Raw genomic sequence first — 26,705 nt, forward strand, 5'->3', positions numbered from 1 at the left:
TACTTAAAGACTAATGAATAACCCAACGACGTAAGACACTTCGATTTTTAAGCCAAACGATACTAAATTTTAATCGGGAGATGAAAGACCCCTTTTGCGTTGAATTTTAATCGATCGTATGAAGATATTCTTGAAGTGTAAAATAAACTAATATATCTTCTATAGTCTTATTTATTTGCCTTTAAAGGAACAAATGAAAAACCCCAAGGGGACTGAAAATAGGTACGTCAACCATAACAAGTCATGTGAAGATCTGATCTGGTCAAATGGTTTCAGTCAAATATTAAAACTTTTTTTAAACAAAAAACGCTAAATTTGACATATTCCAATGATATCGTCTACTTCGGCCTTTAATTCTGGGAGAGAAGATGAAATTTGACTTCATTTCATACTAGATTCAGCCTTCAATCAAATAAAAAAAAAACTAGCGTCAATTTAGTAAATTGCTAGATCAATTTATTATACCTACATTAATAAATCAGATCAAGAAGGATATTTAAAGGTACAACTGGCATACTATTTTTTTACAGAACAGTCCAATGTCAAACTTACAAACTTAATTTAAAATTAATTATTGAAATCATTCATCGTCCAATAAATCATTGGCCAATTTGATAAAATATTTAGTTTTAAATAATTGAAATGGCCAGATACTCAAAAATATAGTAAATAACCTAATTTAAAAAAGCAATTTCTTCAATTATCAAAAAAATTAATCCATTATATTTCGTAGTCCCATTGACCAAATAACTTCTTTCAATTAATTAATCTTTATGTAAGGTATTGGTTGAAATGAAAAAGCTAGTGTCACGAGCGGGATTCGAACCCACGACCTTCGGCTAAATACGCCGCTGCTCTACCACTTGAAATATCGTGACTTCGATCCACTCGGACACCAACATCCCGTTTTTATTTCAACCAATACCTTACATAAAGATTAATTCATTGAAAAGAATTTATTTGGTCTATCGGACCAAGAAACCTAATGGATTTAATAAGCAAAAAGTACACTTCACTAAAGTCTGCGTGGCCATTTCGTTTGTCGCCGAGAATGAAATAGATTACACGACATTTGAAAAATGGCAAAAAGGAGGGAAAATTAAAAATAGTGGGGTTGAGATGGGAGGTTGGTGTCCGAGTGGATCGAAGTCACGATAGTTCAAGTGGTAGAGCAGCGGCGTATTGAGCGTATTATTTAAAAAAATTTGAAAAGCTTTCTACTTTAACTTTTACTTCGACAGCAGGGCTTGAGATGCATTGTCAACTTATTTGCAAATCAATTCATTAAACTTTACGTAAGGTCTTGGTTGAAATGAAAAACCTAGTGACACGAGCGTGATTCGAACCCACGACCATCGGCTAAATACGCCTCTGCTCGACCACTTGAACTATCGTATCGGCAAAAAGGAGGGAAAATTCGAAAGGTAGGTTGAGATGGAAAGTTGGTGTCCAGGTGGTTCGAAGTCACGATAGTTCAATTGGTAAAGCATCGGCGTATTTAGCGGAAGGTCGTGTGTTCGAATCCCGCTTGTGACACTGGCTTTTTATCTCAACCAATACTTTACATAAAGATGAATTAATTGAAAAAAATTAATGTTGACTTATGGAACAGGTCGTATTCGAATAACACATTTTTTAAGAATCTAGTAAGACTTATTATTGCATATAAATACTAATTTATTCTAAGTTTCGTTGGATTCAGTAATTGACAATCTGTCCATTGTCGACTAAAATATAAAAATAATCTGGATTGAGTATAAGGCAAAACTGAATAACCGCTGTTGTAACCTCATTTTGTCTCTGATAATAAAATATGTACGTTGCTTATTTGTCAATTTTGTTTATAGCTAGCCGATAGTAATCTTATCATTACAAATCAACGTTAATTTAATTTATATCGTTATTTAATTAACGACAAGTGTATCTAGCTGGCCGAGTAAATAGATTAAGAGTTTACAATTTATAAAATTTAAATAAAGCTCTGTGAGACCATGGTAGGCCGTCGGTTCGATTCCCACTGTCGATTCCTTAGGGGACACCTCTCTAACCTTAACTCTAACCTAACCCTAATTCAATCCATGTGGAATACCCGGAAGCGCAAACATTATCACGCAACAAAATTTGTCCTCCTGAAAAACATATTCATGTTAAAATTACAACATTTTCAAGCTTTATCCTTGGTGGTAGAATTGGATGAAAACTGAAGATGAGCTATTAAAAAATATTCTATTTTCAGGGGAACTATTTTTTTTCTTTCACATGTACTAACGCTGAATTGCATTTTATTATTTCAATTGATTTGACTTTACAGTATGACCAAACTGACTATATAATAAACGGATATTTGCACATCATCAAATTGTCACCATCGATCATTCTACACTAATTAAGTTTATGTATATTATGTTAGACCTTGGAAGCTAGAATGTTCGTATATTGTTACCCCGAAAATGTTAATAATTACGTCTGCAAAATTAAATGATATCAATATAATCCGCATGCAGGCATAGAAAATGAAAATGCCGATCAAGTTGCAAACGAGCAGCGATAATGCCACATGACCCGGAGTCTCCCGTGAGCCCATCAAACGTCAAAAACTACTTGAAGAACCTTTGTTGGAATGACTGGCAGAACCGCTAGGACAGAATGACCGACAAACTAAAGGATATAAAACCGTGGGCCATGGATAGTATGAACAAAACAGAAAGAATAGTTTTGGCTCGATTAAGAATAAGCCACATCAGACTGATGCATGGTCATGGTCTTTTGGCGAAGAAAGATGACCCCTGTGCGGCGCACAAATAACTACATATACTAACAGAATGCGAACTATTGGCGCAGCACAGAACATAATGTGGCCTCTCCTCGAGTCTGAAAAAGTTTTATAACACAGCAATGACGGCAGCAAAAAATTAATGGAATATCTGAAGCAAAGAGATGCCGGAATATCGAGTTTAGGTTAGCATTAGATTAGATGTTTCTTGTAGAGTGAATGGGCGGAGGTACGTCGTAATATTAAATGCGTCAGTGATTCTGCATTATCAGCTGTACATACAGATTGAGTGGTTACCGCTTTAGTGAATGCATTTATTAGTGTGATAGTCAATGAGTGGGTAGATCTGTGGTGGAATATCACCATATACCCATCAATATAGGTTAGTTTTTTAGACATTATGCAAATGTAAATTTTAATTGTACATAAGATATGAATGTATTTATTAGCGTGAATGAGGGTGGTATTTCAGCGGAATATCGAGTCTGAAACTCGCACATTAGGCTAGGTAATGATGATTGAATGTTTGGGTTTGAGAGAGCTATCTTATATTGATCAAAAAAATTTTATTTCTTCAAACGTGAGGTGGAAAAAGAAATGCGAGGTGCTGCCAACAACCCAGCAGAAAAATAAGAAAAGCAATATAATCGCCATCCATGGATAATTTTATAATTGAACAGCTTTATTGTTCGTAAAATCTGGAAAAAAATAAATTGTGTAGAAATGTAAGCAGGAGAAGGAAGAGATTCGCACAGAGCCAAAAGTAATTATTCCCATGTAATTCGTAACACGTGCGGTCTAGTGAATATAATACCTTTTCGGGTCACCAGGCAGTTTAATTTCGGTGAATTTCCCGTCCTGTACATTTAACCAATTATACAATGCCTTTCTGCACTAGTTGTACCATCATGATTCAAAAAGTACAAAAGAAACATATAAAAAAAAGGTTATTTTATAATTTTAATGGGCCTAGGTGCTGTAATCACACGCAAACCTTCAATCGTAAAGAATAAATTGTGCTTTAATTTAGAAAACTTATTATGAAGTAATTTACCCATTTTAATTATTTCCCCACAACATTACGCAACAAATTGTGAATCTAACTTGGTATAAACTTTATTGTATTTAAAAATAAAATTAGAACAAAAAATTCTTTAACAAAAAATTGAAAATTTTGTTACATAATGACAGGTTTTTGGTGTATGAGGTTGTTGGAGTGTCATTTATTTCTTTATTTTCGCCATTCGCCCCAACTTCGGGACTTTAATTCGCATTCTTTCCTCTCCGGCTGTTTCTAGTATCTCAACGAGTGGCTAAGGCGTCAGACACCCGGCTGATAATAGTCGTGCGGTCGCGGGTTCGATTCCTACTGTCGCAACTAGATTTTTCTGACGCATAAGGGGAGCGGAGTTCGCACGGCTCTCATCAATGGAAGGTCCGGCGGTATCGGACCTCAGAGACTCTGGATTTGATTGGATTCCCTTCAAAAATGAATACCAAAGAACACCGGCTCACTGGAATGCTCAATTTATACACGTGTTGTCGCGAGCTCCCAAAATGCCAAAATAAAACCGGGAAGGTCTCTTACAGCCTACATCGATCACTGGCCATTTCAAAATGGATGTAAAAAAATGAAATAAAAATGAGCTGTCTAAATAAGCTCAATAAAATGTTATATTTTGCTTGAATTAGAAATTAAAAAGTACGACGAGCGAGAATCTTTTTTTAAAACTTAAACTGGTGGCCAAGGTGGCTATTTCCAGAATCCCGTCGAAAGCCGTTTTCGCTTTAATTTGCGGACTGGATGCCCGTTCGGGTGTTGAACCCTGTCAAAAAAACCATTTTAAGGTGTCAGTAGGAACTTTGGTCATAAATGGTTTGTTTCTTCGGATTTTTCCATACGAATTTGCGAATAGAGGACTTTCAACCTTTTTTAAATTAATTTTTTTAAGTTTTGTTAACTGTAAGGCGTGATCCTGCATAACTTGACAATTTTTACTTTGTTTTCTTGAGAAATGTCAGCATAAAAGCTTATAAATTTAAAATTTCCTATATGACCAAAAAACAAACATTAATTTGCATAAATAATGAATAAACTTAACAAAGTATATGTTTTTTAAAAACTTAAACTGGGGGCGAATGTTTCAATATGGCTAATTCTATAGCTAAGTTAATTTTCTCCATCATATAAGTGTTTTTTTTAATAACCTTACGTTTTTTTAATATTTTTTAGATATTAGCCAGAACGTTGATTAATGAACAACGAACAGAATATTTTTTTGAGGGCGAGGGATAGAAAGGTTGGATAGGATTGGGTTTATAGACGGATTAGGTCGGCAAAAAAGCTTATACATTTAAAATGTTCAGAGTCATAGCCCTGGTGAAAATAACCTAAAAACGCGGGACAATAAAGTAGCTCCCTAATGACTAAGTGCGCATTCGAAATATAACAATCAATACGCATTCACACAAATAAATACATTCACACCTCGATACATTGCACTCATTCTATGTAGTACATATACCTCCGTTAACCTGCATACAATAAAAAACTAATGCTCCTTATGCAGAGAAAGGTTGCTCCATATGTCCCACATAATAGAGGCGTGTCATGCCATGGCTCCATACAGAGAGCGTGTAGGCATGCCGCCCGACATAAGAAGAGTGCTCGAACACGGTAGCGAATTTCAGAGTCCCCTGTTCCGCTTTTTAGGGAAAATTGGGTTTTTTTAAATTGTGTATAGTATGTCTTATGTGTTGTCTGGAAAAAAAAAAACCTAATCTAATTGGGGTCGTTGGGGTTAGGGTATGTTACTATAAAGATTTCGCCATCGACCCAAGTCGCGTAGACAGCTCGAGGGGTGATGGCGGAATATTTACAGTAAAGTACCCCAACCAGATCGACCCCAATTTCATTAGTTCACCATTCACTCTAGTAAATACGCTCACTCATACAAAACACAAAACATATTTTGACGGCTATATACAATTAAAACAATTCCAAATTACCCTAAAAAGCGACGTTCCCATCTTTACTCATGGATGTTGAAACCCATGAGGATCTTTAACGTCCGGACTTATCCCCGAGGGGACTTCTCAGACGCCCAGTGTTCTCAAACAGAACACCTGGAAGATTTTACAAAAACGTTTAAAAAGTTTTATTAATTGGAAAGCGTGATCGTGCATAACTTGACAGTTTTTACTTTGTTTTCTTGAGAAATATCGGCATAAAAGCTTATAACTTTAAAATTTCCTATATGACAGAAAAAAATAAATTGAAATGAACAAAGTATATTGTATTTAAAAGCATAAACTAGGGGCGAATTCAATACGGCTAATCTATTTTAGCTAATTTTCTCCATTATATAAGAACATTTGTTAATAACGTTATTTTTTTAAAATGTTTTTTAGATATAACCCAGAGTAGGTTGATGAATGAATAATGAACAGAATATTTTTTGGGGGGAGGGGGATGGAAAGGTTAGATAGGATTGGGTTGGGGTTAGGTTTATGGACGGTTTAGGTTACACATCTTTGATTCTACTTTTTTCCGTAAAACGGAGAAAATAGTAAAATATGTTTTTCTGAATTGTTCAGCATTTCTTACAAGTTTATTAGATTTCGTGGTCAGATTGAACAAATAACTTTTTTCAATTAATTAATCTTTATGTAAGGTTGAGATAAAATAGCCAGTGTCACGAGCGGGATTCGAACCCACGACGTTCGGCTAAATACGCCGCTGCTCTACCACTTGAGCTATCGTGACTTCGATCCACTCGGACTTCTTACAAGGTTTATTTCAAAGGAAGATGTATTAATTAATAATTGCCATAATTCGTCGTAAATAATCCTTTGCCGTTTTGGCAATTCAAAATTACTTGACCAGATACATAAAAATGTAGCAAATAAACTGAATTAAAAAGTGGATTATTTAAAACTCGTAATTACCTATTAATGGATTATCTAACAGATTTTTTCGTTCAGTTTTGTTTTTATCGATGTATGACCATTACTTTTTGTTTTTATTTTTAGGTCCCAGATCTATCCACTTCGACGAGATTGATAAAGAACTTCAAATTTTTCCTGTTGTAGATAACCAAAGCGTTTGCAAAAACGTATGGAAATTTTGAAATCTTATCACCAGACGAACACCTGTTTTCCTCATTATTTTCTCACTTTCTAAACAATTAAAAACTTAATTATGATTTTTCAAAAATTATTACCCTCAAAAATTAATATACTATTAAAAAAAAAATTTCCCAAATGGATAATTAGGTAATATAAATATGAGAGAACTATGTGTCTTATGGTCAACAAAAATCATTTACTAGACAGGTTATGATTTTATGATAAACTGTTATGATGTTAATTTATGTTATAAAGCGAATTAAAAACGTAATTCAATCCTATTGATTTTGATTTGAGCTGCGATGAATCTTCTTATCAAACAGGCCCAAATTTTTTCGGCCCGACAATCAAAGCAACAATTATTTATTGTTTCATCCCGATGTTTTTCTCTTTTGGTCCAAACCATGGCTTAATTAATATACTCGGACTGCCGAAACAATAAACGTATCCCCCTCCCCCCAAACCGTCGACCTTTTTGGAACGGGCGGAGAGGGAGGTCCTTTCCGAAAGAGGTCCTTTTTGAGGGGGTCGAGGGAAAGCCTATGCATTGAAAAAACCCGTACAACGGCCACGTGCCAGGACGTGATTTTATTTCCATTCCCACACGCGACATCACCTGCCGGCAGGTTACGTATATCTTAACAGGTCCCGAGGCAAAACTGGGCGATGTGTTTATTTTTCTGTGTTGAACGAAAAACAAAACGGGGGCGGTTTATAACTGAGGAAAATTGGGAAAAATACAGGAAACAACCGAGAAACGATATAACCAAGTGAACAATTGTAGTAGTAATTTGACTTCTTCCACTTGACTACAGTCGGCATACATACATATAATATTTATTCAAAGAAACCGCCCGTTTTTATATACAAATAAACGTAGGTTTCGAAAAATTTTGTATTTATTCTAGTATAAGGCCAATAATTAAACTGTCCGTCGTTATTGACTTTCTGCCAACCTGCAGATAACCTTATTGAACGGAGGTTTAATAAAATGAAATATGTCAACGGTGTATATTTAAACTACATCCTGCGATTATTCTGGCGTCCGTACGTACAACAACGTATTACATCCGACGGAATGAATATAAATAAATTTCCAAGAATCATTAACTGAAGTTTAATTCCGAGAGTTATATTTTGTAATACCTTTTATATTCTGCATGTATGTTGTGAGTATATATTACAAATCATCAATGTGTCAAACTATAAAGCATGATATACATAAATTTAACAAACATTTTTCGATGGTGGACTATGGTTCTTTAGAACGATCAAATTTGAAAAAATGTTTTTAGAAAATAGTTCACAGTACGGTTTATCTTTTATCAACATTCACATCTTAAAACCAGGATTTTAAAAAGTCTAAGAGGAACGTTTGAATTCGAACCGATGACCCCATCTTTGACAAATCTACAGGCTGATGCCATAAAATTACCCTACTATTCTCATAACAATTTTGTAAAAATAATTTTACATTGATTATACCAGACGATATATGATGTCCATCAAACGTGTTGGGTGAGCTTGGGGTGTCCTTGAAGTTGAAAATTTATGCGGCGTCATCAGCGAAATACGTGGTCCTGCCAGGTCAGGACCAATTTATTACCATACTCCTGAATATACAAGGATTTAATCGATAAATGCGAACAGAATTTGATATAAATGACCAATATTTTCTGTGGGGGGGAATTAGTTTTAATAATAATCGAACATTCGTTATCATTCCATTTACGTTTTAGTGGTCAATTGACCAAGTTACTTCTTTCAATTAACGACTAATTAATATTTAACAAGTAAAAGAAGTATCACATCACTAAACAGCTCCCCACTTCATAAGTCGCTGAGAATCCAATCTTGATTACACGACATTTGAAAAATGGCAAAAAGGAGGGAAAATTCGAAAGGTTGTAGGTTGAGATAGAGAGTTGGTGTCCGAGTGGATGGGAGCCACGATAGCTCAAGTGGTACAGTAGCGGCGTATTGAGCCGAATGCCATGGGTTCGAATCCCGCTCGTGACACTAGCTTTTTCATTTCAATCAGAGAGACAAAAAAAAGATCAATTAGTTGAAATAAGTAATTTGGTCAACAATAGACCACTAAATGTAATGGGGGTAATTTTAACTTTGATAACTAATTGGTTACCAAGAAGACCCAGTAGGAAAAGGTCGTGGGTTCGAATCCCGTTTATTTTTATTTTTTTTTATTTTCTTTTTTATTTTATCTTTTCATTTTTTATTTTAACCAAGACCTTACATAGAAAGAATAATTGAGAGATTCGTTATTATCATCGTTCGTTATTTCCTCTCAAGAGAAAACTCAAAGAACAATTTGTATAAATTATTTTTTTGTCCAGAGTTGAACACGCATTTCTGTCGGTTTGTTCATTGCACGTATGTGGCAATTTTGTAAAATATTTAGAAAACGTTGCCCCAATATCTCTAAAAAAGGAACAGAAAAACGTCTAACCTACGTCTTGGAAAGGCTAAGTATTGGGAAACAGTTCTATTCACTAATACAACCCAAATTACACTTGATAGCTGAATTATTTGCCCGATTTTGAAATATTATCTGCTTTCAGGAAGTGAGTTATGTAAAAGAATTCATGCCATACCAGCCATGAATTGGTAGATTTTGCTCTGAGAAATGGTTAACTTTTTGGTTTTACGCGGTCATTCATCTATTTCCTTCCGCCAATATTTTAAAAATTAGATTGAACGATGATTTGAACGAAAATTGAAAACAAAACGAATACAGCATAAAAGACTAAATACAGTTCAGTTTTTTTAAATTAAAAAATTCGTTTTATGTATTATGTATTTTTTAATTGCTCTTGAACAATATATCTTTGTTTCTCTTTATGCTTTCTCAGCGTCGTGGTTTCTGATATACCTTTCCAAACATTTTACACAAATGAAATTGAATTATTTTTATATATGTTATTTACCATGTGAATATTATCATTCTCTAATCAAATCCATCTCACATTTATCGATATATTCGAGTAGTCTGGCCAATATCAAATGGCTTATGAGATCAATTTATATCATTCAGCTGTTCAAACAAACAGAAAATCAGAACATATTTCTTTCTAAATCATTTGGGCACAACTGCAAAAACAAAGAGGGCGATTTTTTGTTTTTTACAGAAGCAGATCAAGAAAGTAAGATAAAAAAAGTTATTAAATCGAAATTGGAATATTTGTAAAGATGGCTTATTTAAAAACGCAACCTTTAGAAAAAAATAAATTTGTATTTGTTACAAACGATATATAGACAAATCATAACCTCGTATGTATAAACCATAAAAAATAAGTCAAAAAATATGTTGATATATAAATCATAGGTTAGCAGGTACATAAAAAGTGCTCAATGAATATAATAGATGAGCATAAATGTGGAACAGGAGAACTTTCAGGTACTTAGTATATATTTAATCCGTCTATGCTTCCATGATCCCAGACTGAAAAATAAATTTAGTTTTTCTAGAGAAGTTCAACGAAAATAATGTATGTGTCTTTTGTATTATGATTTCCCTATACATCCCCATGCAGCTATATGAAGTAGGTAAGTAACATTTTGCTCAAATAGAGATGAATCCCGATTTAGTAAGGTTATAAGAGACATAGTTGTTGATATGTGCAGTAATATCATGTTGTTAATCTAGTATTTTATAAAGGGACCGATGTGACCCCAGCATTGTTTGCCAAGAGAGGGTCGCCGCCTAGTAAGGAAAATCGGTTTAGTTTTTTTTATAGAAACTCTTAATCTCTATCTTAGGAAGAAAGGTATGGATTATTTTCAAGGCTAAACTCAGATTATTAGATAATAGCGCTTGGCCCTTAGGATCAACAATATACTGCGAAATCCACACAAAATAAGAAATACATTACAGTTAGTAGGTAATTAGGTATATTGAAAAGAGTATAGGCCTTAGAATAAACCCCTGAGATATCTAGCGACAATATGAAAGAAGAGGATGTAGCTTTGTCTTGTTCTACCGAGTACTCTTTGAATTAGATCCATTTTAAAATTGCTCGTTTTTGTGGCAGTTGTGGCAGAAAATAATCAATAATGTTTGCCACTTTTGTATAAAAATTGTCTGTTTTTCGAGCGAAGAAAAGAAAGCGCATGTTAGTTTCAGTTTTCACATGATTATTTGTCGACTAACAATTTTCCACGTTTTATGCAGATTGAGTTTAATATTGCCCAAGTTGACGTTTTGTAACACGTGAAATTAGCACGGTGTTTTTTATGCGGAAAAAAATGCTATTATCATTTGTTTGCCTTTTAAAAGATATCTCTGCATAAATATAATTTGATAAGTTGATTCGCGAAATAGGAGCAATTCTTGATTTCAAAAAAGGCAGATTATTCGACATTTTTCCGAGGGATTAACCGGGTCAGGATTCTTACAAAGCTAGACATTAGATTATTTTTAAAAAAATAAAAAGTAATAAAATTTATAATGTTGAGGAAAAAATCGAACTGCTTATTTTGATACGTAGAAAACGTTTTTAGGGTTTAAGATAACATTTGAAACGTGCCTTACCTTGAAAAATATATCGACTGCGGGACCGACCTACTTGACGTTTTGTGGTTGGTTTGCTGTGGCTGTGGACCTTGATGTGGAATCGGAAAATTTTGGAATCCCGTCGAAAGCCGTTATCGCTCTAATTTGCGGATTGAATGCCCGTTCCGGTACTGAATCCCGTCAAAAAACCCATTTCAACGCGTCAATACGAACTTTGGTTACAGATGGTTTGTTTCTTCGGATTTTTCCATACGAATTTGCAAATAGAGGACTTTCAACCTTTTTGCAATTCAATTTTTTTTAAGTTTTGTTAACTGGAAAGCGTGATCGTGCATAACTTGACAATTTTTACTTTGTTTTCTTGAGAGTCGGCATAAAAGCTTACAAATTTAAAATTTACTATACGACCAGAAAATAAAAACATAAATTGGCATAAATAATGAATAAACATAACAAGGTAAGTTGTTTTTTAAAAACTTAAACTTGGGTGGGGGGGAGCGAATGTTTCAATATGGATAATTTTTTTTAAATTTTTTACGAGGGTTCGCAACAGCAAAATTATAATAAACAAAATTATTAGAGATACACTAAACATAGAAATTCATATCACACTCGTCCACAATACAAGGATTACAATGATAATAACCAGCGAAACTAAACTATTGGTAATCGTACAGAAGAAAACAAAAATTTTGGCAAACCAGCCAGGCAGCATCAATATATAAAAACGCATATTATCAAAATACTAAAAACAAACTTTGTAAAAGGGAAGATCACACCTTTGTCTCCTTAACCAAAAACACTGGCACTCTCAACGCGACACGCAAGAATGGCAACAAACAAACACTTTGAGTGAGTAGAAATACTTTGATTGAATATAAAAAATATTTTTTTACATTGTATAAATTCAATTTTTTCCACATCCTACATGTATTTGTTAAATTTAAACAATGTTTGTAAATCCCACGCCCTGAAGATGATCTCAATAAAGATCGAAACGTTGGCACGATAAAGAAAATGTTTTTCTGAAACCTACATCACACCAGACCGCATCTCACGATTTCCGAATAAACTTAACCAAAAAGTTGAACAATTGTTGAAACTTCAGAAATTATTCACTCAAATAAATAATCAACAACAACAACCACAACTACAACAACATGTAACACTCCCTAATTCAAATTCGAAAACTTCAAAACCCCAAAGCCTGTGACAGCACCACCCGGATATGGTCACAGTCCCAGAGGCTATTCAATTATTGACAACCTTCGGTTTATCATGGTAAAAATTGGTCGAAGCAGAGTAATTCCGGCCCTTTTGGATTCCGGAAGTACTTTAAATGCCATATATCATGAATGCTTTGATTTTCTAGGAAGGAAAATGTTTAAACGAATTGAACGATTTGAAGAGAGTTTGACTACGGAAATTATATCTGTGGCAAGAAATCCTGTCACTTTAGAAGCTCAGGACACAATTATCATAAAATTTAACATACTCAAAATTCTCAAAAACATGCCCACACATATTTTACTGGGATATCCCTTCTTTGTTAAAACGAGTCTTCTGTTGGATGCTGAGAAATGGCAAATATCATTTCTAAATAATCCTTTCAAAACTTACGCATTATTAAGCACCAATTCCAAAGCTCCTGACACTGAAAACACTCGAGAACAGTACAATTTAAAAATACAACTGTAAATAACTCGCAGGCCCTTACAAGTCAATGTTTTCAAGAAAAGATTAACTTTCATGATCAAAAGGTAAACAACATTTCGGACATTAGAGTTCAACTAAATTCTAAAAATAACGTCCAAACAATTTCAGAATCACTCTCGCAAGATTCTCAACTTCTTAAAACATATTTTATTGAATCATTTTCAACATTGTTCAAGTAAAAAATTTTGAATTGGAAATCCATACCCAAGATTTAAACACTTAAATAAAAGGAAATTCAGAAAATAAAGAATTGTTATAAATTAACACTAACTTTTTAATTATATTTATCAGCTTATGCTTAATTATATATATATAATTACTCCATTAATTATACACAATTTTTTCGAAATGAAAAATTTGTCTCACAGGAGGGATTTGAACCCACGACTGGCTAAATACCAAGTTACCGTGACTTCGATCGCCCATGACACAAACTTCCCTTTTCGACACTCCGTTTTATTCCAATTGTAAGCAAATCGCGGCGTCATATAGAAAAGGCTCAAATCCGGTCTGTGACACAAATTTTTCATTTCGAAAAAACTCTGTATAATTATTTGTAATAAAATACAAAAAGTTATGATATAATTGAATGTGTGGTGTTTAGTTTAGCCAGTGGTTATTTGGAGATCTTGAGATGCGGTCTGGTGTGAAGTAAGTTTTAGAAAAACATTTTCTTTATCGTGCCTATGTTTCGATCTTTATTGTGATCATCTTCAGGGCCTGGGATTTATAAACATCGTTTAAATTTTACAAATACATGTAAAATGTGGTAAACAAAATATATATACAAGAAGATACAAATTCAGTTAGACCAGTCTCCTTTTCCTCAAAAATATTAAATAAACACGAAGGTAATTACACTACACAGAAAAAAGAGTTATTTTAAGTTTCCGACATTTCAGACAATATTAATATATACACAAAATATATACACAATAAATTTACGATGTTCACTGATTGCAGTGGTGTAGCCTTTAGCAGGGTTGAACTATAAAAATGAGCATCCACAAAACCCAAAATAGGAGACATAGTCTTTTATAAAACATACATTTTGTCAAATAAATTAAAAAATATACATTCTTCACTATGCGAAAAACATTCAGGATCCTAAAAAATAATTCCAATTTGTAATAAGGTAGCATTTTTGATACCATCATTTGATAACCCGGAATTGACTATTCAAACACACTTAACCCAATGAAAACCTCAGATCGCAATGGAAAATTGATTACATCAAGCACATAATAATAGTAATGATAATTTAAAAAAAAACTAAAATAAATAATATTAAAAAAATTAAAATACAAATTTTTTGAAAATGAATGTTGAATAAAATTCCATAAAGCGAAACTGTAGTCGAGTCGTTATCTTACAAATCCTGAAAATCAAAACAGTTTCGAAATCTTATTTACTATTTCCTATTCCACATCTCTGTAAGAGATAAAGCATCATTTTTAATATTTTGTTTTAATTGTAAAACATTAATAGTTATCAATTAAATAATCTTTATGTAAAGTATTGGTTGAGATAAAAAAGTCAGTGTCACGAGCGGGATTCGAAACCACGACCTTCGGTTAAATACGCCGCTGCTCTACCACTTGAGCTATCGCGACTTCGATCCACTCGGACACCAACTTCCCATCTCAACCGACCTTTCGAATTTTCCCTGCTATTTGCCTTTTTTAAATCTCAACCAATATCTTACATAAAGATTTATTATTGAACGATGTTATTTGGTCAATCGGACCACGAAATCTAATGAATTTAATAGCTATCAATAGTTAATATAAAAAATAATTTTTCACCAATATATCGAGGTAAAATCTTCTCCGATTTAGTTTAAAAAAATAAAACAAATAAAACGAGTATTACATTAATAGTATTATCTTTTTTGTAGTCAATTAAAGATATATGACAATGAAATGCGACTAGGTTTTATATTCTAAGTATTTATTCCTGTATTTTGCAAAATTTCATAGTATTATTACGGCTTTTACCGTTTTTAATAAGTCCACAATGTAAATAAATATTTTAAAAAATTAAATAAATAAAAAAGTGCCATAAAGAAACAATTTAATTTTAATAATTCTATAAATCTAATATTATAAAATGATCATATGTAACCCATTGTGATGAAATGTGATAATACCTAATCAATTCCTATTGCAAGAAAAGAAATAAGTTGTAGTCTATTTGCTTTCGGCAACAAATATAAGAAAAACCACAGCTCTCCTCAACATGTCTCCCTACACTTCTGGACGCGTAGTTTTTGTATTCCAGGACGTGACGCTTATGGACTGCATTTCTTTACATCAACTCCTGGACAGTGGCTCATACTACTCCAAGGACTACCTACTTCTTGTTCACAGCATGGCACAACTCGCCTTACCATAAAAGCTTTTATTTCTACCGGCATGGCAATTTCTACACCAAAACGGAAGATGCTGAGGACACCATCTTTGACTGGAACTATTGCCCATCGCTAAAGAAAGCTTGGCGACCATTTTTTCTTCTAGATCTTCAGCCGTCTTGAACACTTCGTCGGGTTATAATGAATATTGTAAACTGTCTTAAAATATTCCATTAAGTCCATTGCCATATTTCAAACATTTGAATGCATAAGGGTAACAATTTTCTTTTTGCTCTGTTTATCTTTTAGTTTTTTTGGGGAATTTTTTATAATAATATTTTCAACAATAAGGATTATCCTTTGGGATAGGAAGCTAATCCCCAACCGGCAGTGCGAGCTGAGCAGAAAAGGACGAGGAAGGACCGCTTTTCAAATTGTTGAAGGCACCACTTTTTTTTCTTTTTTAATGGCAAGGAGTTACGAAAGTCACATATCACTTTATTTTATTTTATTTTCTTAATCTTTCTTAATACATTTATTTTAAGAACGTTATTGTTTTAATTTAGTGTTAATTTATGTGGGCAGGTCCCGATTTTTGCTTTTTTGCAATTAATTTTTTTGAGTTTGTGGCATGGATATTTTTTTCACACTCGTTAGATTCACGAGTTGTTTGTGTGAAGTGAATCAACGCAAAGATCGTATTTTACTCTACTCCCATGGTTCTGTAAAAAAAGTTAATGGCACGAGCGGGATTCGAACCCACGATCTTCAGCTAGATACGCCGCTGCTCTACCACTTGAGCTATCGTGACCTCGATCCACTCGGACATCAACTTCCTATCTCAACCCTACCTTATGAGTTTTCCCTCCTTTTTGCCATTTTTTTTATTTTGATCCATCAAATCTCGGAAAGAGTTAGATTTACTTTGTCAGCCTGTACATTTATTAAAATAGTTCTTAAGAATTGAAAATTAAATATATTATTATGTTAAGGTAGGAGGAAAATTGTTATAATCTTTAGGTGTATTTTGTTAAAAACAAACAACAAACGCGTCCGTTGAGTCGAAAGATTATCTTTCTTTCATTTTATGGATAAGACCTGTCCATTCGAATGTCCTTAGAAACCTTTCCGATGTGTAACAACGGGGGTGCATTAGGTTTATTTGCTCCAGGGGAGGATATTTATTTCTGCGGACACGCGAACTCCGCCCTTGGTTCGTATTCGATCCCGTTGTAAAAGGGTACGCGGCAGAACGGTTGTCCGGCTCTAATAGGATTGAAGAGGAGCCCGCAAAAAAAAATCCCCCTCCCCGCAAACAAAATTAGTCTTTATCCCAACGCAAAACCGGTTTTCAGGTAAATATGATTTCAACCCCCATTTTCACCACGGGGTTAAAAGCTGTAAATCGCTCAGTGAGGATGAAGAGGGGTCGTGAAGGTTTTGAGCCTTGCTATTTATACAGTCCAGAGATTTTGTCCTTATCGAGTAGTATTGCCACCCGCGGTCATTTTCACACCACAACTGACGGTATTTTTTTCCTAAACTATTTCAACCAGTGGTCATACTTCCAATTTCCGTTTACACTAACCATCTTTGAAGTGAAAATATTGAAAGAAAATTGATCAAATATAGCCAGATTTATTGAACCGATCGATCAGATGATAAGGTTACAATAAAGGATTTCTTAAGATTACAATAAAAAGACAAATGAAACTCATTGGGTTTTGAATGATCTTTCCATTGGTGTAATTAAATTTACGACAAGATTATCATTTTACAAACAAGAAGGATTTTATACTTATATTAATTAATTAAAATTAAATAAAAATGATAATATATAATAAGCTTTATAAACAATCATACCATCTACAGTTTTAATGATAAGAACGGCATAATGTTCAAAGCAAACTGCAACAAAATATTATTAAAGAGGGTTGATTAATGTTCGAGGCTCGGAGCAAAACCCTTTACGAAACACTGTCGGGATGATTAATCGGTCCTTGAAAAACCATTCATGGCAGAAAATCGCGCTAAACCATTTTTTTGACGCTAAAATCAAAACATAAAAAGTTTTGGATGTTGGGAAACCTGTTGGAAAGAGGTTTTTGACGCATTGCACTACCAAACCATGGATGCCAACAATTTAGAATAAAAGTGCGGGTTCATTTTTTATATTTTTTGTATATAATCAATGGGTTGGCAGATAAACTGGGAAATACACTATTTTGAAATCGCGGGAAAACCGTTCAAATAAACATTTAATGGAAACACGGTTACTTTTCCTTCCATTGGTTCGATAGGCAATCATTGTTTGCTACAGAGTTCGGCATATAGTATCCCTGTGTTCCGAAGGCTAAATCGAAAATCTTCAGGCTGAATTATTTTCTTAAAAAGTTTTATTGCTTACTCTTATACGATAATTAACAAACAAATTTTTCATTTTTTCGATACTGACATTCTGGAATAAAATTATATTACAGACTAAATCTAAATATAATAATCAAAGAGTAGGGATCAGGGAAGTTCTAACGATTAATCAACAATACAAGAAAATATTAAACTAGTGACCAATACCACGTCAAAATGGGCACGCTTAGCGATAAAAGAATGAATTAGAAATATTAGTCTGTTAATTTTAAACATAAAAAATATATCGTACTTTACAATATTTCTGAGATATGATATTTATTGGAGTGAACGCATGCAGAAGAAACGGGCATGGAGAATTGAGATAGGGTGAAAAACCTTTTAGAGAGAAAAAACTCGTTGCAAGATCGACGCGATTATAAAAAGAATTTAGTCGATCTCTTCCTTACAAAAGGATAATAATATCTCTTTCTCTATTTGAGAGTTTATGAATTAACAAAATTTAAAATAAATTTTTGTAATTGGAATTGAATGTTATGATAATTAATAATAATATATCTTAAGAATGCGATAACGAAAAGAAAGATAGGAGAGAGAGGAGAGAGAGAGAGAGAGAGAGAGAGAGAGAGAGAGAGAGAGAGAGAAAGGATGAGAAAATGTGTGTGAGACGGAGAGAGAAAATTGTATTGGTTAAAGACGTATTTTGGAGAAAAGAAGGAAGAAGAAGAGAGAGAGAGAAAGACAGAAAAAATAAAGTCTCAGAGAGGGCAAGTGAAAGAGGGAAGGAGAGAAAAAGAGAAAGAGTGAGAGGGAGAGCGAGGGATAAAGAGAGACATGTGTATAAGCAGAGAGTGGAACGATAAGTAAACGTGATATGAAAGAGAGAGAGAGAAAGAGAGAGAGAGAGAGAGAGAGAGAGAGAGAGAGAGGAGAGGGAGATTTTGATAGAAGAGTGAGAGTGAGAGAGAGAGAGAGAGAAAGAGAGAGAGAGAGAGAGAGAGAGAGAGAGAGAGAGAGAGAGAGAGAGAGAGAGAGAGAAAGGATGTGAAAATGTGTATGAGACGGAGAGAGAAAATTGTATTGGTTAAAGACGTATTTTGGAGAAAAGAAGGAAGAAGGAGAGAGAGAGAAAGACAGAAAAAAGAAAGTCTCAGAGAGGGCAAGTGAAAGAGGGAAGGAGAGAAAAAGAGAAAGAGTGAGAGGGAGAGCGAGGGATAAAGACAGACATGTGTATAGTGGCACAGCAGCTGGTATAGCAGAGAGTGAAACGATAAGTAAAAGTGATGTGAGAGAGAGAGTGGCAGAAAAGGAGTGAGGGAGGGAGAGGGAGAGAAAGGATGAGAAAATGTGTATGAGCCTGAGAGAGAAAATTGTATTGGTTTGTGACGTATATTGGAGAAAATAAGGATAAAGAGATAAAAAAAGAAGAAGAGAGAAAGAAAGAAAAAAAGAGAGTCTCATAGAGGGCAGTGAAAGAGGGAAGGAGAGAAAAAGAGAAAGAGTGAGAGGGTGAGCGAGGGATAAAGAGAGACATGTGTATAAGCAGAGAGTACGATAAGTAAACGTGATATGTAAGAGAGAGAGAGAGAGAGAGAGAGAGATGAAGGGAGAGCGAGTGACAGACTGACTGACCGACTTACAGACGGACAGAGATACAAACATACAGAGAATTATAAAGGATTTGTGAGAGAAAGCGACAGAGAAAATCTAGTTGTTACAGATAGACAAATGATGGATCGTGTGAGAGGGATGAAAATATAAAAAGCTTGCGATGGAAATTTGTCAAAACAAAAGAAAGCAAAACAGAAAAAAATAAATATATAAAAAAAATAAAAACGAATAAATGAGGAGATCCAAGAAAACAAATTAGAACGAAAGGCGAAGAAAGTAAGGGTAAATATAATACATATAAATATTAAAATAATTTACCGGTGGGGATTTGTACATAAACAGCATGATGTATTTCTACTCCAACTATATAAACATCAAAGAAAAACAAACAATAAAAACATTATTTTATCGAAATGTCTCAAGACCACCAAGGAAATCAACATCCATGATTATTTTTGACGAACTAATTTATAAATGATGTCAATTTGTTAATATATAAGTAAATTTTTGTTGCATTATTGCTAAATACTTAAAAATATATTTATAATTAGTAAGGCGCAATAATGGCGCAGTATTCGCATTGTCTATCTTAAGGTAGCAATACAAAACTATAAAACTTTCGTTAAACATAACATTTAATAAAAATCTGTTGGTAATATTTAATAAACTCTGTCAAGGTTATTGCAATAAAAATTTAGTATTATTCTTTTTGTTATTGATGTGACCTTGTAAGATAACGAAACGTGTGGATGGGTTTTAAAGCATGGCCTGAGAGTATTATTGCTAATGGTTTTCTATTTTCTCTCGTCTCTCATTCATAACTGATAAGGGTCGAAACTCATCTTGAAGACAACCGACTGTGGCAGGGCGGATACGGCGATTAATAACCAACACCTAGGTACACAGAATCGCACTTCTCCGGATGAAGGAATCCGATTTTGAAGGGGCTGTAATTTACCGAAAAATACCAAGTCGCAATATACACACCGTGTGTACACCCTGGGTGGACTGGTGAAAAAGTTATTGAGCGGATGGCTGAGAATAATTTACCACGAGGGCTACATTTACGATCTAGTTGACGCAAGTATAGGTGAGTAGAGAAAAGATTGTCAGACTGTCCAAGGGCAAAACAATATTATTATAAGTTTATCATTTTATATTTAATGCTAATATATCAAAATTTAGTAAAAATGTTTATTTGTTCTAACCAAACACTGGCTGTTACTAGGAAAATTACAGATTATTACACTCCTTATAAATATCGTTTGTTTTGAACATGCTATGTTTACAAACTCAGTTTACGAAAAGGTCAAACGGGTAAAATAAATTAATCCTCTTGCATATATCCTATTTGTTCATAGGTAATTTATTTTAAATCGAGTTTTTAATTAATTCTTTTTAAAAACAAAAAGGGGGGAGAACAACCCAGTCGAAGGCATATCGCGTAATTGCGTTCCACAATTGAACTAAGGATTTTCTTTATAAACAACAACTGTGCAATATTAGGCAAAGCGTACAATATAATATTATGTTAGTTTAATTTTAAAAAGCACTGTACTTAGTTATGCTTTGTTTATTTTGTGAACTTAATAGACTGAATAGTTCTTTGTTTTCTTCTTCTGTAAAATAAAATAAAATATGAATGTTTGTTCTTTGTACCAATTATATTTCAAATTTTTTTGATAAATTTGTTAATTCTTGAAAAAAACGTAAGTAAGGAAGAAAAGGACGTAAAATTGAGTGGAACTATTTTATTGTAGTTGGAATCTATTTCGACGATGAAAATTCTAGTATTCCAAAATCCAATAAACATATGAAACGGTAAATAATCTATACAGTTAAGTAAAAATATCGGTTGTTATCAGTTAAAATAAGAGCATACACCACGTTTTTCCTTGAATTTTTTTCTCTCGCAAATCTAGACAACGTTAGGAAATAATTGGTCTAATGATGTACCTGGAAGAAAGCTCGATGATCATTGTGACGAGACGTGAGATAGTATCGAGTCTTGACAAGTTGTAAGTTGTAAAGAACAGCTGTGCTGTCGGGTCGGAGCAGCCATGACAAACACTAGCGCAGTCAAGGGGTGGCCGCCCCCAGGTTCGAGGAAACCACCCCCACCAGATTCCGAGCATCGACTCGCCCTGTGTATTGATGGGGGCACCCCTGCAACTGGGTTAACACGAACCTCCGCCCCCGGTGTGCCGATTTAAATGTTGTTAGGAAATTTGGACAATTTTTTTTTGGAGTCGTGTTGTTTTGGAGGCTTGTGGGGCGGCGGCGGTCGCCTCAAGAGCCCGATGAAGGCCGCCCCTTCGGAAAATTGCGCGCCTCCCCTCAGCTCTACCCGCTGCCCTAGTGAGATACAAAACACGCCGTGGGGTCTCTTCCGCGTTAATAAACCTAAAGATCGGGAAAATGACCTTTTGCGATATAATCAAATGGAGTAAACTAACACCCAAAAGTTTAAAATAATTTTAAAATAAAAAACAACAAACAACCCACATAAATATTTTAAAATTGATAAATTGCACAATATTACCACTTTTAAAATCCGTTAGTTTGTCCTTCATAGCAAAAAAATATTAGACCAGACTTATGCCAATTGTTTTGATTTGAATTCGATCAAAAATCCACCCAAAAAGGTATTACGCAAAACATAGAAATCGGAAGAAGAGCAGCAAATTTATGAAAAAATATTAATTACGACAGTATATACTAAAACTAAAAATACCTCATATATAAAAAGTGATTATGTGGGAATATACAGGATGGCTATAATTCAGTCGCTTTCACTTTTACTATTTTTCTATCTATCTCTCACTTACTAAATTTTATTGCCTCTATCTCACTCACTATAATTTTTTTGTCCCAACTCTTTTTACTAATCTGATTGTTGTTTGACAAGATTGTTTTCTCCCTCTACTTTACGTTATTTCATTTCCCTACTTACGTTAGTACTATACTCTTCCCTACTATCTCTCTCTCTCTCTCTCTCTCTCTCTCTCTCTCTCTCTCTGTCTCTCCTATCTTTGTTTTGTTTCAATTAAAGAATTAGTTATATTTTTCTCCTCTCTAAAAGGTTTTTTTCACCCTATCTCAACACTCCATGCATGTTTCTTCTGCAAGCGTTCACTCCAATAAATATCATATCTCAGAAATATTGTTAAGTACGATAGATTTTTTATGTTTAAAAATAATGTATATTTCTAATTCATATTTTTATCGCCATACGTGCCATTTTTGACGTTGTATTGGTCACTAGTTTAATATTTTGTTGCATTATTTATTAATCGTTAGAACATCCCTGATGCCTACTCTTTGATTATTACATTTAGATTTAATCTGTAATAGAATTTTATTTCAGAATATCAGTAGCGAAAAGATTAAAAACTTGTTTGTTAATTATTCATGGTGTAAAAGTCGAAACAATAAAACTTTTTAAGATAGATAGATTTTTAAGATAACCTGTAGATTTTCAGTTCAGCCTTCAAAACACAACGATACTATATGCCGAACTCTGTAGTAAACAATGATTGCCTATCGAAGGGAAAGTAACCGGGTTACCCTGAAATGTTTATTTGAACGATTTGCCCCCGATTCCAAAATAGTGTATTTCACGGTTCATCTGCCTACCGATTGATTTTATACAAAAATATTAAAAATGAACCCGTACTACAGTTCTAAGTTGGTAGTGCAATGCGTCAAAAACCTCTTTCCAACAGGTTTCTTAATATTCAAAACCTTTTATGTTGTGATTTTAACGTACAAAAAGGGTTATCCCTTTCTCTATCTATCTGTCTCCCACTCTTTCTCTCTCTATCTATCTATTTCTCTCTTCCTCCTTCTTTCTTTTGTCCCTCGATCTATCTTATGACATATAGCCTTTTATCTTTATCGTTTTTTAAGTTTTACTATGTTTGGCGAACTGATTCATCTGTTTTATTCCTAGTCTGTACATATGAGTTAGTTTTCTTTACTTCGCTATATCCCACTACAATCTATTGTTTCACCTGTAATCGGTACGTACGAGTTATTTTTCTTTACTTTAATATATTCCACTAAAATCTACTTTACTCCGCTCTATTCCAATCTTCTCAACTCTTTTCTACTCTACGCTATTCTATTCCCTTCTACCCTGCCCTACTTTACTCTAGTTACATCTTTCCCTCTCTCTCTATATATATCTCTCTCTCTATTCGATCTCTCTTTCTCTACCATTCTCACTCTTTCTCTCTCTCATCACTTTTAATATATCGTTTCACTTTCTGCTTATCCACATTTCTTTTTCTCTTGTGATCCTTCTCTTACTCTTTCTCATTCTCTCTTTACTCGCCCACTCTGAAACTCCTTTCTCATTCTTTCTTTCTCTCTCCTTCTTTTCTTCAAAATTCGTGTTAAATCAATACAATTTTCTTATGAAGCATACTATTTTTTTCTCCCGCAAAATCCCCCTCCCATTCTCTCATTCTCTCTCTCACTCTCTCTCTCTCTCTCTCTCTCTCTCTCACTTTATTAAGCTTTCTAAATCGCACTTCTCATTCCTTCGCTTTTTATTATCTCTAAATCTTATTCTGCGTAGAAAAGACATAATCTCTCTTTTGTTCTCACGTCCATTAAAAAAAATCAACGTTTAAGTAGAGTCATTATCGTTAAATTTCATATTTATTACATTGGCTTTCCCAAAACACTGTAATTATCTAAATGAATACAAATACGATATAATTAATTTGAATATATTATAACTATTTACATAGAAAATTGTTCAAATGTATTAAAAAACAATAAGTAAAAATAGGCAGTAATGAACTACAAAAAGAACCTATGTAATATTTTAGTCTTTTGTAGCAGAGATTAATAAAATGATAAAATTGAAGAAATGCATGAACATTAAATCATAGATATTACAAGTATATCTTGTTTCAGAGGATTCAATGTTTAATATTTATTGAAAACTCTGTTGGAAAATAATAAGACATAAAATTGGTAAGATCGGTCAAATTTAAGAATAAGAAAAACAATAGATACAGGAACGAAACTCTGAAGGAAGCGGTAAAATGGCTTCGGTAAAGCATGCAAGTAATCCATAAAAACTTGATGCTCTGATCGGATCTGCGGGGTGACAATTGACAATGAAAGGAAGATCCATTTTTACGAATGGATTTACGTTGGGTTCCACGCCAACTTTGTTGAAAAAAATGGAGGGCTTTATCACGAAAGCAGTAAATATTGTAAGAGTTGATGGGGTTTCGAGTAAAAATTAGGTCTCTCATTCCCACGAGGCCCTATTACCTTGTATATGAACAGTATCTTCACGCCTAAACGGCGAGGGCTCCTCCGATATGCTCCCCCAGGATTCGGAGAACCAATTTCGAGCTAAGCACAAACGAAAAACACTTTTATTCGCCGAAATAAATTCAAGGGTAAGATTTTTTCTTATTCTGTGTGTGGATAAATACTTCTCGTGGGGGGGGGGGTCGAGGGTTAAAACGAAAGGCTTACCATTTCTGGTGAGTTTGTCCAAGCTCTGAAATCTTCCTTCTACCTTTGATCTGAGCGAGTCGAGGTCAAAAGGCGCAGTCGTCCCATGGTCTACTGAACGACTTTTAGTTCTGGAAAAAAAATAAAAGCTATTAGAAAACATTCTTGAAGTTGGTGATAAGAATTAAGGATCACATGACAAAAGACAAAGTCAACATAAAACTTAAACGGCTTGATTATTAAAGCACTAATTAATTTTTATATTTTATTGACATAAAAGTATTCTTATTTTGAATACTAATGTAAATAATTTATTTCTGTGTAAGTATTGTTTTCCGTGATAGTCTTCAGGTCGGGATCGTACCGCTGAGGATGGCGAGAAGCCGAAACACTTCGGGTAGTTTATGAATTTGGGGAGAGAGAGAGAGAGAGGGAGAGAGACAAATGTTGAGAGAAAGGAGAGGTAGATTTTGAGAGCAGAGTGTGAGAGAGAGAGAGAGAGAGAGAGAGAGAGAGAGAGAGAGAGAGAGAGAGAGNGGGGGGGGGGAGACAAATGTTGAGAGAAAGGAGAGGGAGATTTTGAGAGAAGAGTGAGAATGAGAGTGAGAGAGAGAAAGAGAGAGAGTGTGCGAGAGGGGGAGAGACTGTTGAGAGAGAGAGAGAGAGAGAGAGAGAGAGAGAGAGAGAGAGAGAGGAGAGGGAGATTTTGATAGAAGAGTGAGAGTGAGAGAGAGAGAGGGAGAGAGAGAGAGAGAGAGAGAGAGAGAGAGAGAGAAAGAGAGAGGGAGAATAGCTATCGTGTGAATTAAATATATGTAATATTCTTTTAGTCCTGTGTAGACTCAACGCTGAAAAAAAGAAACGGTCTTGGAAAAGAAATGGGCAAAACCTGTCGGACCGGAATTATCGAAATTAACCAAGTCTTACGTTCACCACCCAACAGACCTCAATCAAAAATAAAAATAATAATTAAATAAACATGTATGTTTTCTTTTTGACCCGTTGTTTAAGATGATGTGATGATATTGTATGTAAAGACCGTAATAAATGTTTATTATTTTTGTCTTTATTATAAACTTCGACAATAACACTGTTCATGATTTTTAGTGTATGTTAATTGGTGCAGTTGTTTTGTCTTATTAACAATTTAAAATCGGTCCTGCCTCGAAAGGCTGTTGTTGGATATTCTTGCGTTGTACTTGAGATGTATAGTGAGAGAAGAGAACCCTCGGGATGGATTTAACAAGCTTATCGATCTTGTCATTTAACACAACTTTCTCATCGTTTTTCCTTATGTAAGAGGTTATATAATTGTATTATTTTGGTCTTGAGCCGGCCTATCTTGGGCCAAAAGACCTGAGCGATGAATCAAATCGATTAAAAAGACAATTTGTAATAAAAGCCGAAGTGAGGGTAGTTTAATGAAGAAATATAGCACGTAGAGGAATTATTTACTTGGCAGTGTTGTACAAATAATTGAAGAACAATTTGAACAAAATGGCTGATCAATACACCAAAGTATTTTTTTAAAATTCTATCACGTTAAATAAACAACCGAAACAAACGTTTTCATGAAAATATTACCTTTCTAATATTAACTTCTAGTTTTAAACATAATGAGATTTCAACGATCAGGGGTAGAAGGCGTCGATCCAATAAATAAAATAACCAAATATTTGGTAGACCAACGCCCTATACCCATGGTCGTTATTATCTCAAATCCACATTATCTTTCTCTTCCATACGAT

General features: G+C 34.1%; 1 protein-coding gene across 2 annotated transcripts in view; it reads right to left on the reverse strand.

Moving 5' to 3' along the window:
- Positions 1-26,705, reverse strand: part of LOC106663561 (TLD domain-containing protein 2) — a 357,519-nt gene that overhangs the window by 198,522 nt on the left and 132,292 nt on the right. The window contains exon 3 of one of the 2 annotated variants that reach the window (XM_024224943.1): positions 24,979-25,088. In XM_024224943.1, the coding sequence (XP_024080711.1) occupies positions 24,979-25,088 (110 nt within the window). Of the gene's footprint in view, positions 1-13,052; positions 13,150-24,978; positions 25,089-26,705 lie in introns of those variants that run through there. The other variant, XM_024224946.1, reaches the window with a different exon arrangement.

This window comes from Cimex lectularius, unplaced genomic scaffold, assembly GCF_000648675.2.
Source record: "Cimex lectularius strain Harlan isolate CLEC.00 unplaced genomic scaffold, Clec_2.1 scaffold100, whole genome shotgun sequence".
NCBI classification, from domain to species: Eukaryota; Metazoa; Arthropoda; class Insecta; order Hemiptera; family Cimicidae; genus Cimex; species Cimex lectularius.